At 30.9% G+C, this 16,324-nt stretch overlaps 5 protein-coding genes across 5 annotated transcripts; 1 reads left to right on the top strand and 4 right to left on the bottom strand.

The window, feature by feature from the left end:
* Nucleotides 1-1,122: 1,122 nt before the first annotated feature.
* On the bottom strand, nucleotides 1,123-2,583 carry GO595_004885 (uncharacterized protein; the record flags this gene model as incomplete). Its single annotated transcript, XM_067918066.1, has 1 exon — nucleotides 1,123-2,583. One exon carries the CDS (start codon nucleotides 2,581-2,583, stop codon nucleotides 1,123-1,125), a length of 1,461 nt encoding a protein of 486 aa, XP_067774903.1.
* Nucleotides 2,584-3,334: 751 nt separating this feature from the next.
* On the bottom strand, nucleotides 3,335-6,181 carry GO595_004884 (uncharacterized protein; the record flags this gene model as incomplete). Its single annotated transcript, XM_067918064.1, has 1 exon — nucleotides 3,335-6,181. The coding sequence occupies one exon, from the start codon at nucleotides 6,179-6,181 to the stop codon at nucleotides 3,335-3,337; it is 2,847 nt and encodes a 948-aa protein (XP_067774902.1).
* Nucleotides 6,182-6,626: 445 nt separating this feature from the next.
* GO595_004883 (serine/arginine-rich SC35-like splicing factor SCL33) lies at nucleotides 6,627-7,340 on the bottom strand (the record flags this gene model as incomplete). The annotated part of the gene is made up of 1 exon (XM_067918063.1): nucleotides 6,627-7,340. The coding sequence occupies one exon, from the start codon at nucleotides 7,338-7,340 to the stop codon at nucleotides 6,627-6,629; it is 714 nt and encodes a 237-aa protein (XP_067774901.1).
* A 280-nt stretch (nucleotides 7,341-7,620) lies between these two features.
* On the top strand, nucleotides 7,621-8,496 carry GO595_004882 (Vacuolar protein sorting-associated protein 26; the record flags this gene model as incomplete). The annotated part of the gene is made up of 1 exon (XM_067918062.1): nucleotides 7,621-8,496. The coding sequence occupies one exon, from the start codon at nucleotides 7,621-7,623 to the stop codon at nucleotides 8,494-8,496; it is 876 nt and encodes a 291-aa protein (XP_067774900.1).
* Nucleotides 8,497-9,659: 1,163 nt separating this feature from the next.
* Nucleotides 9,660-13,057, bottom strand: GO595_004881 (glycosyl hydrolase family protein; the record flags this gene model as incomplete). Its single annotated transcript, XM_067918061.1, has 2 exons — nucleotides 9,660-10,122; nucleotides 10,689-13,057. 2 exons carry the CDS (start codon nucleotides 13,055-13,057, stop codon nucleotides 9,660-9,662), a joined length of 2,832 nt encoding a protein of 943 aa, XP_067774899.1.
* Between the last annotated feature and the right edge of the window lie 3,267 nt (nucleotides 13,058-16,324).

Here is a 16,324-nt window from a genome sequence, read left to right as displayed (position 1 = left end):
ATAATAAAATTTGATGATTGAGCAAAATTATCTATATTCAAACCAAAGATTATGTTTTCGAGCGCTGTTAATGTTTCCCATTCGTTTTGTGATTTCTGATTTGTTGTTGCTGTTTGATTTTGATTCATTTGAAAAAATAATCTACGGTTCCTTGTGTTAAACATTTATTTGATAAAGTGTGTTTGAATTTTGATATAAACAAGTAATACCACTTTTTGAGCGAAGTTTAAAAAGTGTCGCTGCCATCTAATTAATTTTAATTGATGACGTTATTCACATGTTTATTTTTATTAACTTAGAAAGAACAATAATTATTAAAATAATATTATTAACTTATGACACATTGAAATTATATCTATTTATAATGTATCTAATTTATGTGAGAGATATAATAAATAATGTAGGAAGAAATATAAAGACTATGTATGCATTGATTAAAAATAATGTTTATTATTATTATCTTGTTATTAACTCAAAAGTATTTATATATCAATTAACATGAAAATCATTGTACATATATTTACAATGAGAATAAAGTCATCAGAATAAAATAATCATATACTTTTGATTTATATTCTTATAAAGTTCAAGGGGAGTGATTTTTAGGGAATATTCGAAATATCCAATCTAAAAATGAAATAAAATTTAATAATAAGACAAAAAAATTTATTTTAATGAAAGAATGAAGTACATAGAAAAAAATTAAGAGTAGAGAATAGAGAACAAAATTATATTAAATTGTTTTTAACTGATCGAACTTCCTTTGTATCGTGGAAGTTATATGGTAAAATTACTTTTTGGTTAAAAACACATAAAAAACGATCGAAATATTTAACCTCCAATTTACAGTACCGGGCACGAAAATCTGTTTTTATTTCCTAATTGAAGTGGACAGAAACTTCGGGACGATGGACAGATTTTCGTGTCCGGCACTGTAATTTTTCTTTTGCGGTTTTTGCAACACTGATGAAACGAGGAGAATGTATATTGCCGTGTAACTTATGATTAACCATAAAACTAATCTAAAGTATCAATAGCTCTATAATCGAAAGATTTGTTTTACCACAATTCGCTTTTACTATTTAAATATGGATTTACATATCAATTATTTATTTAATATGTTTAATTAGAATAGTTATTTAATTGTGAAGTAATATAATTTGCTCTTTCCGCAATATTTTCATTTGATGTATCCTCTAAATCTTCCAATCTATCTCGGAGACCTTCTTCAATGAAAACATCAAACAAATCGAACTTTTGGACGGATATAATAACCCGAATGAAGTCAACAATTGCGTCTAAACATCTCATTGTTATATTAATGCAACCACAGCCGAGCATTTCGACGAGAATTCCGACAACTTCTGGTGTTATCATTTTAAATGTAATTTCATCTGATGAAAAAACTATTAACGTCGCTAAAAGAAATGAAATTTCTTTTTTGATTTCAAATGTACAATCATTTGATAGTCCAATTAATTGTTGGACAAAATTACTATTAAAAATTGGCGCTATCGAATCAGGTACAGATTCTAATAAATTTGAAATTATCCATAACGTATCGGAGACATATTTCGTATGGAATAACTTCGATAATTTATCGAGTAATCCGTATGATAACATTTCTTTGATTTGTTGTGGCTGTGATACACTCATGTTACCAGCAAGCTTGAGAGCGGGTCCTTGAATGTCTGGGTCATCTAGAAGTGAGATAATATTCCCGACAATGCCAAGATCAAAAAATACAAATACTAATGAGGGGACTTTGTTGGTGATTTCAACTAAACATTCAATCACTTGGATGATGGCTGGCTTTAATGGGATCTGGAGAAGCTCAATAATGGGTGAAATGCATGATGTCAGAATTTGGGAATCGGCATCGTCATCAAAGGAAAAGATGATACGAAGACACTCACATGCTGCAATGGTCATGGGCTCGCTAATTTGACGTTTGGCTATGGAGATTAACTGTGAATATAATCCCATGCAAAGAATGGCATCGCGAGCATAGTTGGATGAGGAACTGATGGAACGGATAAGATAAAGACAAGATTCAAGAATTTTGACATTATCGGATTCTATGAAGTTTGACAAATAAATGCAAATTCCATCATTGATGATATCTTCTTGAAGGTTTCCACAGAACGGAAAGATAGAAGCAAGTGCACCAATAAGCAAAGAAAGGTCATCAGCAGAGAGAAAATCGTATGTAAGGGAATTTGATAATGCATGTAAAAACTCTTCATTTTTAAGGATTTGACAAAGTGGGCATGGCTTTTGAGATGAAAGAGTAATCAATGACTTAGCCAAATTATCAATTGCGTTTGAATCATGTGAACTTAATATGTTGATTGCATTTTGTGTGTCAATCCGTTGCTTTTCAAATTGTTCAAGTTCTTTTGTAAGGGTACCGAGTGATGAACTATGATTGATAATGTGAACTTGGTTGGGGAAAAAGAGTTTGCGCAATTTGTTTGTTCTTTCGGTTCTCTCTTTACACCACCTTTCTTCATAGTTCGTTAGATCAGCATCAAGGTTCCTCAGAGATGTGAAGGAATCCAAATTACATGTGCAATTGCACATCATGAGCAAAACTTTGGATTGGCTGGTGCCATTCAATTTTTGAATAGGTCGAATATGGCTGAGAAAATCAGATTGAATTTCAAAACGAAAGCCCATGCATTCTTTCAAAAATTCAGGAGCATTTCAAAGAAAAATGGATCATCGAACAGCTTTTGATACAGGTGAGGTGTGCCCCAGAAAAATTTGCTTGGAAGTGTATCAAAATACATTTCAATTGAAAATTCAAAGAGAAGATTTTGTGAAACGAAAGCAAAGATTCCTTCAAGGAAGCAATAAAATAATTATACTTTATTATACGTTTACATGAATAATGAATAACAATTCTTACAAATGAATTCTTTTAATGAAAAATTATTCGTTTTTATTAATTTTATATTTTATGAAAAATGGGTTAATTTGTTTTCATTATTAAATTGATTATCAAAATTTTGGTTTTTGAATGGCCTCGTGGCCCAATGGATAAGGCGTGTCCCTCCTAAGGATAAGATTGCGGGTTCGACCCCTGCCGGGGCCCATTTTTTTGTTTTTTTTTAATTGATGTTGAAACATTTTGTATAGACTGCAATGAAAACCCTGTTGACCGACACCTATTATATAACCCACGCCTACACTGTAGCATTATTAATAGAGAACACCTTTAGTAGTGTTTTTTTTTTGATTTTGTAATTAATTCCTGTAGACAGGTTTTTCACAACAGTTTATTAAAGAATTTATTCTCGTTTTATTTAAAAAAATATTCTAATTTACTCAATCAATTATCCTCTTCGGAACGCGTCAACTGTGCAATTTCAATAAGTAATTCGTCATCAAAGAATTTGGACATATCAACTTCTTCTGACAATCCCTTTCTTCTCCTTGTCTTCAAGACGAATTCATAAGAAAGGGCGAAATCAGGTGAAGGCTCCAAAGGTCTTAATTGAATTTCTGTATTTAATGGGTCACCGGGCACCAAATTCCATCTATTAAAGAATTGCAAAGCGAATGCCTGTCCCTTTGTTTTTGATCTTACGTCCACTTCGAAACCGAACGAGTCCACCAAAGGGATTTCACATGTCAAAACCGCCAGCGGGGTACCCTGGATTGGGACATCGTCCTTTAGCACTTTTCCTCTTCTTTTTTCTATTAAAGTCTTAATGAATGATATACATACAGGTGGAGTAATAATTTCCACGTAATTAACGGGCTCCATCAATCTTGGCTTTGCTGCCATGAAAGAAGCGAAGATTGCCTTTCTGACAGCTGGAATAATTTTTACTGGGATTAAACTTTTTTCATCATTAATATTCACGTCAGCAATTCTAATTTTAACTCCACGCATCATTTCGTCACAGAGAGGTCCTTGTTGTGTAGCCCATACGAAACTTCTTTGTATTGTCATCTTAATCATGTTCGAAAAGTTTGCTAAATTCCCAAAATCATCCACAAGAATATTCGGGCCCATTATAGGGTTTGGTCCGAAACATAACACATTATCAGCTTCCAATTGATCCCAACCCAATGATTGCAATGCTTTCGATAAATCTTTTGCACTATTAATATGTCCTGTTTCCAACCCATTTAATGTAGCGTTAGTTAAAGGTTCAGCTATTATACCGAATGAATTATTGTCATCGATTTTAGCTTCACATATCGTAAGGCTTTTGTTTTCGACTGTTTCATTAAAGACGACAAAAGGATCACTCACTTTAACTTCGATACTTTGGAATGTATTTCTTATGTCATACATTACGCAATCTAAATACATTTCGCCAGTGCCTAATAATGTATGTTCATCATTAATCGAGATATTCACTTTTAATCCGGGATAACATAATATCGCCGAATTAATTGATTGGATCATTTCGTTATGCTTATTCGGATCGAGTTCTTCGACAGCAATCTTCATAAGTGGTAATGGTAACAACAATGGCGGTAATGGGTTCGCTAATACATCTGTAAGTGTGGAGATTTCAGTCAACTTCGGATTAGTGTATTGGATCTTAACTATCATCCCTTGGACTGCTTTAGGAATTAATGTGTCATATCGAACATGTGGAAGAGCAATTGGTCCAATTGTTACTGTCGGATCATCAACTTGTGTCTCGCGATATGATTCAGGTATCGCAAACAATTGATCGCCTTCTTTAAGTTCGCCTCGAAACACTCGAACAATCGCATATATATTTTCGCCATTTGTCGATGGAACAAATTTGGGAGCAAACGCAACAATATTAGATTTGCTCTCGGGTAATGTCTTGTCACATGGACTTGGAATGTTTTCGCCAATGATTTGAACAAGTGATGCAAAAGTACCAAAGATTCGCGATAATACAATTTGTAATAATGGAGCAGTGTTAAGTTTTTCTTCACTTGTGGTTAATGGAACATGTAATAAACGACTGAATTCTTTGGGTTCATATGATAGGACATGCGTGAAAACTTTGTATAATGGCTCGAGGACAAAAATTAAAAATGGATGTGGTAATTCTTTGGAGGTAGAGGTGATGATACGGCGTCCATCTACACGATAATCGCCCCATAGACGTGCGCCAAATGCTTTGCCATCCGTCTTTTTGGTGTTCATTCGAAGATGGAAATCTTCACTAAATTTGTAATTCACGGAAACGTTGCGATTATACATAAGGCCAATGGATTCACACGTAAAACACAATGAAAATTGGGCACTAGTAAAGGCAACATTAAAGAGTTCGGGTGATAATCGATATGGATATTGACATTGACTAAGATGTGTGTTAACTTCTTCAATAATACGGCGTAACTTCTTGTGGGCTTCTTCAGGTGGAAGTTTAACTTCGAGAATTAGTCTGTCAATTTTGGTAATAACTAAAACCATTGGTAAATTAAACTCAATAACTTGGTTTAAAAGCCTCTTTCCAACATTAGTGAGACCTTCAATGGAATCAACACAAAAGATCACGCCATCAGCGATGGAAAGGCCGCAAATGACTTGATCAAGAAAATCGGGGTGCCCCGGAGTGTCGATCAATGAAAGCGCATACTGACGGCCTTCAAGATCTTCTTCAACCATGGACATAACTTCAGTAAGGATCGACATTCGACGGCGCTTTTCAAGGAAAAGTCGATCTGTCCATCCAAGTCGATCGATACGTCGACCTTCACCAAGAATTTGGTTTGTTACATCACGATTAGTAACTGCTTGCTCAATAATGTTGGGGTGTGTTTCACGAACAAGTGAATCAACTAATTCGGTTTTTCCATGACCAATTGATCCAACAACTGCAACGTTACGAATACGATGTCCACTTTCAAAAAGGGATATGAGAAATTCTGTGGAATATACTGTTGATGGACGTTTTTTCATATCAGATGCAACAACTCGATGATGAATGGGTTGAATAATTGGTTCAGTGTAATCTTGTCTATCTTCATCTTCGTTTTTTACTTTGGTGTAGCTTGGATAAACATCATTTGGATTTGCATAGAATTCTTTATCTTCTGGAAGAACTGATATTTCTGTGGAGTTTTCTGTTGGACCATGGAAATCTTGTTGTTCGTCTTCATCTTCACTTGTTTCAGAAGAGTCAGATTCTCCATCTCCAATATAATTACCGAATTCATCAAATTTGTTGAAGTTCATTTGTTTGTTAGACGATAGATTCGAACAAACCTTTGGATTTCACAATAGTTTTGGTCAAACAAAAAATATTGCCTCCAAACTTCTTAAAAATTATAAAAACATCACATTTTTATTATGTACAAAAATATCATGCAAATATGTGGTAATAGAACAATTGTCACACGATGTGTGAAGATCAAATTGATTTTTTTAAGGTACTTTTTGTTTTTTTGAATACTTTATTATCCTCTTTGAAATATGAAAAAAATGTGTTTTTCGCTTCATTATCAAGATCAAATTGTACAAACAGAAGTTCTTAATATTGAGTGATGAAAATATAACAAATACTAAAAAGTTTATGATTATAATTTATTGATTTTTTGAATAAAAATCAAGCATTTTCGTTAAAAATTTGTTGATAATAATTTGGACTAAAAAGGGGCTGCGCAATTATTTATGAAATAGTTTAATCACTTTGGGAGTATGAGCTTCCGGAATATGAACTTCCACTAGAATATGAATAAGAGCCAGAATAAGAGTTATAATCGGAGTAATCCGAGCCGCTATATCCTGATGAGTAAGAGTAGCTTGGACTTGAGTAATAATCAGATGAGTAATCTTTGGAATGATGCTTGCTACTTGGGGGTTTATCATATCTTCTCTTATATGGCAAAGTTTTCCTGATTCGCTTTGGAATTGGAGTAGGCTCAGGTTGACCGTTTTGACTTTCATCAATGATCCTTTGACGAATTCTTTCAGAAACTTGTCTCTTATTGATGTCCCTGATGTAAAATCTTACGAGTTCTGCTGGAGGCTTGAGGGCAACTTTGCATTTTAGTTTACGTCCTTGAAATTCTAATCCATCTTGTTCTGCTGCTGTATTGCAGTCAGATGGAGAAGCAAATTCAATAAATCCAAGGCCATTTGATTCGCCATGCTTGTTACGTTCTATATCAACTCGATAAATTTTACCAAGCTTTGCAAAGTGATCTCGAAGGTCTGAAGGACGGACATCATACGACAAGTTTGAGACGACTAGAATGCGCCCTTCCCAAGGAAATTCAATTTCATTTGTTTCGTAGATCTCTGAATCAGACATCTGATTGTTTTGACAATCTTTGTTCGGTTGAATTGAAACGGTTTTGATGTTTTTGACACTTCTCTTCATCTTTTCGAGCATAGGAAATTTGGAAAAAATTCATACTGTTCAGGCATTTTACGCCCTTTAACTCTGATATTTCTAATGTTTTTTGAAGATAGAAGCACAAAAATATTAAAAATGATCAATGTCAACATAATTTTTTATTAAATAAAAGAGAACACGTTATGCAAAATCCTATTTTGATCACAATAAAATGTAAAGAATTGCGTTTTACTGACTGAGAGTTGTGATTTTGATGAAAATGTTCCGATTTTTTCGAATTGACAATTAACCGCAAATAACCGATGCAAACATTTGAATGCTTTCTGGCTTGTTCCGAAAGGATCCCACTGTTACAATAACCATCAATGGAAATGCTGAACTCAAAGAAAAATACGGTCACCTCCTCACGGAAGATATTCCTATTTATGGTCAAAATGAAACAGTCACAGGAAAACTTACTATTACTCCACCAGGAAAATCTGTTCAGCATAAAGGAATAAATCTTAGACTATTCGGAGAATACAGAAATGAGAAAGGTGAAAGGCTTTCAAGGTTTTATGAAAGAAGTCAATTTTTAACTCCTGAGGGAACGCTTTCACAAGAGATCAACACAGATTTTAAGTTCGATCATTTATCATATCCAACTGGTTCATACTATGGCGTTGGAGTTTCTGCTGTTTATGGAATTGAAGTTATTATTGTTCATCGTATTTCTGACTTTGTTGTTCAAAAGCCATTTGCTGTTATGATCTTTGCTCCAAGACCAGAACCCGTTTCAATTCATAATGAAGTTGGTATTCGTAATGTATTACATATAGAATTTGTCTTTCCTCAAACACAATATGACATCAACGATTCTATTTCAGGTGCTGCATTCTTTATTCTTGTGAAATTAAGGATTGTTTATATGTCTATATCTGTTTATTGTAATGAAATTTTCGAAGATTCAAATACTTACATCAAAAAGAGAACAGTTCTCAACACATACGAAATTATGGATGGTTCGCCAGTGAGAGGTGATAACATCCCAATTCGTTTGTTTTTGGGAAATAGTCACATTTGGTCATTCAAAGGATACAGAGACTCACCACTCAAAGTTGAACACTATCTTCGTGTCCAATTGATCGACGAAAACGGAAAAAGGTACTTCAAGAGAATGAAAGTCACTTTTGATAGGTTTGCTTCTGAGTAAACAACAGATAATTGAATTTGTAAATTTTTGAAAATGATAACGATAGAAAATTCAATTCTTTACTCTGAAATTTCTGTATCGTAAATCTCTTCTTGGAAAGAAAATAACAATTTTTCACATTTGACTCGTTATTTAAACTTTGGAAACATTAAAAGTTCATTGAATGAATATATGGAATGCTTTGATTTTATAATTTCTCAAGCAGAAAATAATTTTTATAAAAATTGCAAATAAGAAAAAACAGTATTTTTATTAAGACATTAATTATTGTTTGACTACTAATAATTTGTACGATTTTTATATGCATTTTGAATTTTATATGAAAACTTCTTGGGTTTCTCTTGATTAAGAGGTTGAGCATTCATTTTATATTTTTGTTTTGATGAAAATATGTTTCTAAGTAATGATGGATCTATAAACCAGCTCTTTTTTTCTTCAGTAGGTGATCTGTTATTTGGAGTAGGTGTGCTTGATGAACTACTTAAATCTTTCAAACTTCTTATTTTTCTATGTTGTAAAGTTGAATATTTAAAATACCTTGATGGTTCATGTCCTTTTGTTGCTTCTATGTTCTGTAAACTGTTATTTTTGAAAATATCATTATCTGAATTTTTGCTGAGAACAAAAAGCTTCATTGCTACTGAATTTTCTTTGTTTACAAGTATTATTAGAATCAATAAAATAATTATAATAGTTAAAAGCAAAGCATTGATCATGAAATCTCAAATTTTAAACGTACATATCACAAAAGTGACATATTGCTAAACAAAATTTTATTGTATCATTTCTCTGGTGTAAGTATTTTAGGATGAACTACCTTGACTATATTTTTTAAAGCAGTTAATCGTTCAATTGAAAAAAAAATTATAAAATTTGTTATATACAGCACAATCTGCAGATTGTAATCATTATTAATAAACAGGATTAACTTAAAAAAATAACATTAAAAAAAGATCATACGAATAAAATTCAAGCAAAAAGTTACAAAATTCCCTTATATTGATTTGTTTATTAAAATACAAAATAGCTATTGATAAGAAATTAGTCATTTTTTCTTCAAATCAAATAACAACATCGAAATTGAACTCCAAAATATGTATTTTTGGTGGAAATGTGTGTTGCTTTGAAAATAAATTTTGTTTCTCAATGAGGACAAAAGAATATTACTGGTCATCCGTATCCTCAATAATTAATTCGTCGTTTTGAATTCGGAACTTTTGCATGTCTTGAGCAATCAGTGGCCAATTATCATGGAACCATTTAATTAATACTGATTTTCTTCTTTTAGAATCTCTGTCAAGTGGGATACTACGCTTCAAAGATAAGTACTTTGCCATTTCGCAGAGACAATGTTGCTTAACATCTTGGCCAAAATTTTTCGATATGTAATTCCATGCTTCAGATGTATTTTGATCAAACCCAATGAGTTTCAACCGAACTCTCTCTTTTTCTGCAGACATTGGTTGCCTTGCTAAATCATAAATTGCTTGATTAACGCCATAATTTTGTGGTTTTTGAATATTGTTAACTATCACCTGTTGTTCAGGAATCATAAACTGTGGTTGTGTGGGAAAAGCAATAAATTGTCCATTTTCGAAATTGTTTCTAGAAAGCTTATCAATTGCTCTTTCTAAGTTAGCTTTAACTGTCAACGTAAGGTTCGTGTCAGTGCTTGCTAAGTCCACAATTCTAGATAATATTTGTGATATTCTAGCCTTTAAATGAATTAATTCATCGCCTTGAGACAAATTCATTGTGACACTTTTTAATAAAGTTTACACTTTTCACCGATGATCCTAAATAAAGTATTCAATAACAAAAAATGACTGTCAAATGTCCAGAACGGCTTTCGTATTTAACCCACTGCATTCCTTGATAATTATCTACTTTAACACATTATAATAATACACCATATTATGCCATAAAAATTTTCTATAATTTATTATAATGATGCACTAAAATGTATTTAATGAAATATATAATTATGTATTATAACATATATAATAATGTACCATCGATCAACGATGGATAATTAATAACACAAGTCGTTTTTTACGTATTAATTTCGACCAATAGATCTAATGATTGAAAAATCGTTGGATGAAACCTTTGTTCGCTTAATGATAATTTCTTCATATAAAACATAAAGAAAATTGATATTTTTTACATATATTTTACTTTCTGCTTCTTACCCTATAAGATGATCGATTAGGTATCGATCATTTCCTGTATAATAAAAGCGGCTTCCTTGATGCGTTGTGTCCATCCCTCCGAGTTCTCCTTCGTTTCCTTCCTTCATAGTAACTCGTGCAGTTCCACCACCGAAAGATGACACGTAAACGACGTTATCATTTGGTGTGAATGAAACGTGTTTCAAACCATGGAACAAATTCTCCATCAAAATTTCTATTTTTCCATTTTTCACTTGGAACACAGTGCCGGGTATCATTGTCCCCATTATTTTACCTTTTTCGATAGTAACGCCGAACACTGGTAATTGTTTTCCATCTGATTCTACTTGTAACCACGTTTTATTATTCTCATTGTAATAGAAAATTCCGCAATTTATGTGTTCTCTTTCTGGCCAATTATTATATTCGCCCATAACACCTGCGTATAATCTTTTAGTGGTTTCATCATATGCAATAGAACGAATACTTTTGAAGTTCGGCGTTTCGATTTGTTTCCATTGGTCATTGATAAGTTCATAAATTCTCGCTTTCGTATGTAATTCATTACCCTCTATAAACACACCAGCTAATCCGAATACTCGTGAGTCTTTAACTAATATATCTGTAGCTGGAACATAATTTCCATCATCTCTAATTATTCCATTATTAATATTTTCAAATGTTTTCCCTCCATCTTTAGATCGATAAAATCCGTCTTTAAATGTCGCCAAGTAAATTGTTGGTTCATTTTCATTAGTAAAATCAATTGCTATTCGTAATGGAACAACGTTTTGTGGTAAATTGTTATTAAAGTCAAAAGTTTTACCACCATCTTTAGATACACCAAATCCGCCTTTAGAGTTTTCTAAGTCATAACTATTAAATGTATAAGGTAAATCATGTAATGTTTGCGCAACAATATATATCACATCTTTTTGTGTTGGATGGAATAATAAGTCATAGACAGTGTTCTTGTATTCCCTCGGAATTCCACTATCTGATTTACTCCATGTTTCTCCTCCATCGAAACTTTCGATTAAATTAAAGTCAGTCACTGGCATGAACAAATGATTGGAATCGAATGGATCTGTTCGAACGAAATATGTTGTTACTTCATTCAGTCCAGTCGTTTGATCAATTGTATCACTTATACTTCTCGAGTGAAGATTTAATACTTTGTCATCTTCTGTTACCTTATAAAGTCCCATTAATGCGCCTAAAAGATATTCATTAGAATTATATTCAAGTGAATATGGAGTAAGTATACAACCGGATCTTTCGACCCAACCATATGGTGTTACTTGATTAGAAGCATTAAAACTATGAAGTAAAAGTTTTGCTGTTTTATCGACGGAATTAACTTTTATCATTGTAACTACATCATAACCATCATATTTCCCATCAGTTGCAATGACGAATTCATTTAGTGATTTCCCTGCTGAGAACTTCAAATTGATATTTGTTTGTTTTTCATTATATGTTAAATCTAATTGATTTAAAATATTATTATCAATTGGTGTTAACTCATTAAAATCAGTTGTTGAATATAATTTGCCTGTAATTAATGTATTGTAATATTCCGATGTAATTATAATAAATGTTTGATCTTCAAGTTGATTAACATCAACTAATGTATCAAGTTCAAGTATTGGATTTTCTGGTTTTGTTGCATCATAAATCGCATTATCTAAAACAAAATAAAATTTGTTGGTAATACTCGAATAAAATGCTTTGAAGGTGTCAATTGATATTTGCATTTCTTTGAGATTAACAATTGTCTTGAATTCATCATATGTTTCTTTGACCCAAACCATGTCACCATTCTTCCAAAGAGTTAAAATATGCTTTTCATTGTTGGAATCAATGGCGATTGCTTTACAGAACGAACCTGTATTATATGTATTATCACATGATTCATTCATATACATAAGATATACATTATATTCGTATTTGGCATTATGTTTTTCTATGCATTCTTGTGGTGGATATATCATTTCAAGTGTGTCGCCATTGTTATATGATTTAAAAATGCCAGATGATGTCGCATAAAGTACTCCTGGAAGTTTAGGATGATAAGAAATTCGTCCGGTGGTGCCAATAATACCATGGAAATTCCAGCTTTCTCCTCCATTATGTGAATAATAAAATCCGCCCATATCACTGGTAACTGCCATTTGATTAGAATCATGTGGTGATATAACACCATAACGTAGAACACCTCCACCACCATTCCCTACAACTTTTTTTTCTGTATATCGATAAAGTCTTTCACTTGGTCCATCACCTGATGTTACAACAACAACAATTACAACCACAATAATTATTAATACAACAACGATACCTAAAACAATAAAAAGTAATTTTTTGGATTCTAATTTATTGTTTCCCATATCTGAAGAGTCACTCATTTTGGAAATAGATGACTAAAAATATTTCTGGACGGTTATATTAATTAATTCTGATGTTTACATACAATTCTATATTGAAATCTTCAAAAAGACCGCTTTAAGTTGTTTGGGAAGATGATTTTCTGTTCATTACACAGAAATTTCAGTGCAACCGCGTTCATAGTTTTGAAATCCAACGACGAGAAAAATGTGGTTAAAAGATGAATTTAATGTTTTGAGTCGTGCAAGCAGTTCACTTTTACGGTTAGAAAAATTAAAACATGAATTTTGAAATATGTATTTTTTATTTTTCGAAAATAAACAGTACTTATATACTAAATATTGTATCGTTATCATTAATAGAATATAGAATAATAAATGGATTTTTTTAAAAATTGACGATTTCATGATTTTTGAAAAAATGTGTTGATGGGCTAATTAGTATTGAAAAATATCTCATTAATGTTTGTTGAAATTTTTTTTTTGCGAAACCTCTTAAATAATTTTTCATTAAAGAATATTTTTTTTGGACGAATTATTGATTTTTCTTAAAATTTAATAGAATTTCGATTTGATTTATTCATTTTTCGCGTTAACACCATAAATATTAATGAGAAATATTGAAACACGTCATCAAAGAATGAAATCTGTATGAAATTCATTAAAAAAAAATGATTTCCATTTTTTTGTCCAAACAAATTACAAATTTTCATATAATTATATCAAAAATACTTAAGGATCATGCACGCTTGTTTAATCATATATTTTGGAATATTTCAAAGTAAAGTTCAGCCCAAAACATCTTGGGGCAACTTACACACAGGAAAACCTTCAAAATTACATAATGATTGTAAAAAACATACATGTGTCAGAGGTAAAAACTCAAAAACGAAGATGAAATCCGAATTTTAATAAACAAATTGTAAATAAAAGATTTAAATATTTTAAACGTTAATTTCAATTGCTTCTTGATCAAGAAGTAATTTTGCTACTTTTTTTGATGAATGGTCAAAACATATTGTGAATCATTAAGGAAATATATTTGAAATACCAATCAGCAAAAAATTATTTACGAACGATTGTCCACACATTTTGAAAAGGTTCCGTTCCAGATTAATCACAAAAACCTGGATTTTTGTGAATAAAAACGAATGGTTAAATTTCGAAAATAGCTCCCAAAAAGAATAGATCTTGATGGCGTTTCCTGTGTAACTGTAGATTCATTACGAAATCTTACTCAATGTATTTTGCCAAATTGGTTTAGAAACGATGGGCACGACGCCATGGATGATTTTTATCCCATGTATATTTAACCTTCAACAACATTAAATAAAGCTTTTGAAAAAGGAGACACATGTGCTATTTTATTTATTACCCCAGTTTTGAATAGTTAATTTAACTATTTCTGTTTGTCCATTTTTAGATGCATTCATAAGTGCTGTAACATATAATTTAAATAGTTTCCAAATATTATTTTGAAATAAAAAATTATAAAAATTAAATCTTAATAAAATAAACAAATATTACAATTATTGAAATAAATACCTTTTTGTTCTAGAAGTAATTTAACAATTTCAGTATGTTCATTAAAAGATGAAAACATAAGTGAAGAATCAAATATTCCAAATAATTTGAAAATATTGTTTTAAAATTTTATATTGATGTAAAAATACATAATGTAAATAAAACAAATATCTACAGCATTAATATTAATTCCTTTTTGGTCAAGAAGGAATTCTACTATTTCTTTGTAACCATTTTCAGATGCATTTATAAATGCTGTTTTAAAAGAAATAAACAATTAAAAAATATAACATTGAAAATTTATGTTGATCAAATAAACCCAAAATAAAACAAATAAATATCTTCAGCATTGATATCAATTCCATTTTGTTTAATTATATATTCAACAAGTTCGATATTGCCAGATTTTGCAGAATAAGACAAAATATCACATGGAATTTGGCTATTTTGGAGAAAATATTCAACAAGATATAAATTCCCATTTTCTGCGGCTGCATCAATATGTTCATTTTTAATTTCCAATCAAGAACAATAAAATTTCATAATTATTATAAAAAATACATATAAGTCCTAAATAATTTAAATTTTTAAATTTAAGTATTTTATTTTCATACAGATATTTAAAGATATCATTTCGATGAAACATAATTGCTGCTTTATCTGCACCTTCAAATGATGAATGATTTTGTTCACATAAATGAATAATTTCTTCATTTCCACCTGCAATTGCATATTTACCTGTATTTTCTACACTTGCTCCGTTCATAAGTAAATATTTAAAACATTTAACTGAAGAAAAAAATGCTGCATAATCAATTAATGTAACTTTGTTATCATTAACCAATGAACATCTTTCATAAAGTGATGGTTCAATTTTTTGGTTAAAATTAAATTTATTTTGTGATGCTATTTCTTGAAGTTTTTCTATTTCGTCATTTCGAATTATTTTCGCAATTTCACTTGGATTAACTCCTTCCTTAATTAATTGCTTATGAAGTTCCCAATCATTCTTTGAAAGTTCTTTATAATTTTTATAAAAGTATTTAGAAAATGTGTCCGTAAATTCAATATTACTTAAACATGATCTCGGGACTGGATCATCATAATAAATTCATTGGCCTTCATTTTTATAATGTGCAAAATATTTCGCGCTGATATTTGCTATTATATTTGAATCAACTAAATTTTGTTCAATCATTTTTTCAAGAAGATAATATGCTTCCTGTGATTTAATTATTGATATTTGTCTTGCAAAAATTTTTATAATTTTTGGGTATTTTTCATCTATTTCTTCTTCTTTATCTTGAATTAAATTTAAAAAATTGAGATATATATCAGATGTTTTATTTTGTGAGTAAAATGCCAAATAAGTTAAATTGCTTATCACGACATTATAAGTGTATGTATTGGTAAATTTTTATCAAATAAATTTAATATTTGTTGAACTGACAAATAAAGATTTTCCTCGTTTAAGTCAAAAACGATTTGCTTAAGTTGCATAAGCTTCTGCATTTTCCCCCAAATACTTTTCTTGAGGAGGTTGTGATTTTTGAAACCGGTTTGTCTTTTTTCTATGATATCATAGAAACGTTTGAATTCTTAGAACATGTTCTCCGATCAAATTGAACTGAAACCCTGATTTTTGATCATCAGTTTTTGATTTTTATCAAATTCGATACAGTAAGTTACTTGTGTATTTGATTTATACAGTATAACATATAGTGCATATGCTTTCTTATGGTTATT

Source organism: Histomonas meleagridis, assembly GCF_020186115.1.
Source record: "Histomonas meleagridis strain 2922-C6/04-10x chromosome Unknown contig_30, whole genome shotgun sequence".
Classification (NCBI taxonomy): Eukaryota; Parabasalia; order Tritrichomonadida; family Dientamoebidae; genus Histomonas; species Histomonas meleagridis.
The sequence above is the reverse complement of the archived record's forward strand: the minus strand, read 5'-3'. Positions and strand labels throughout refer to the sequence as shown.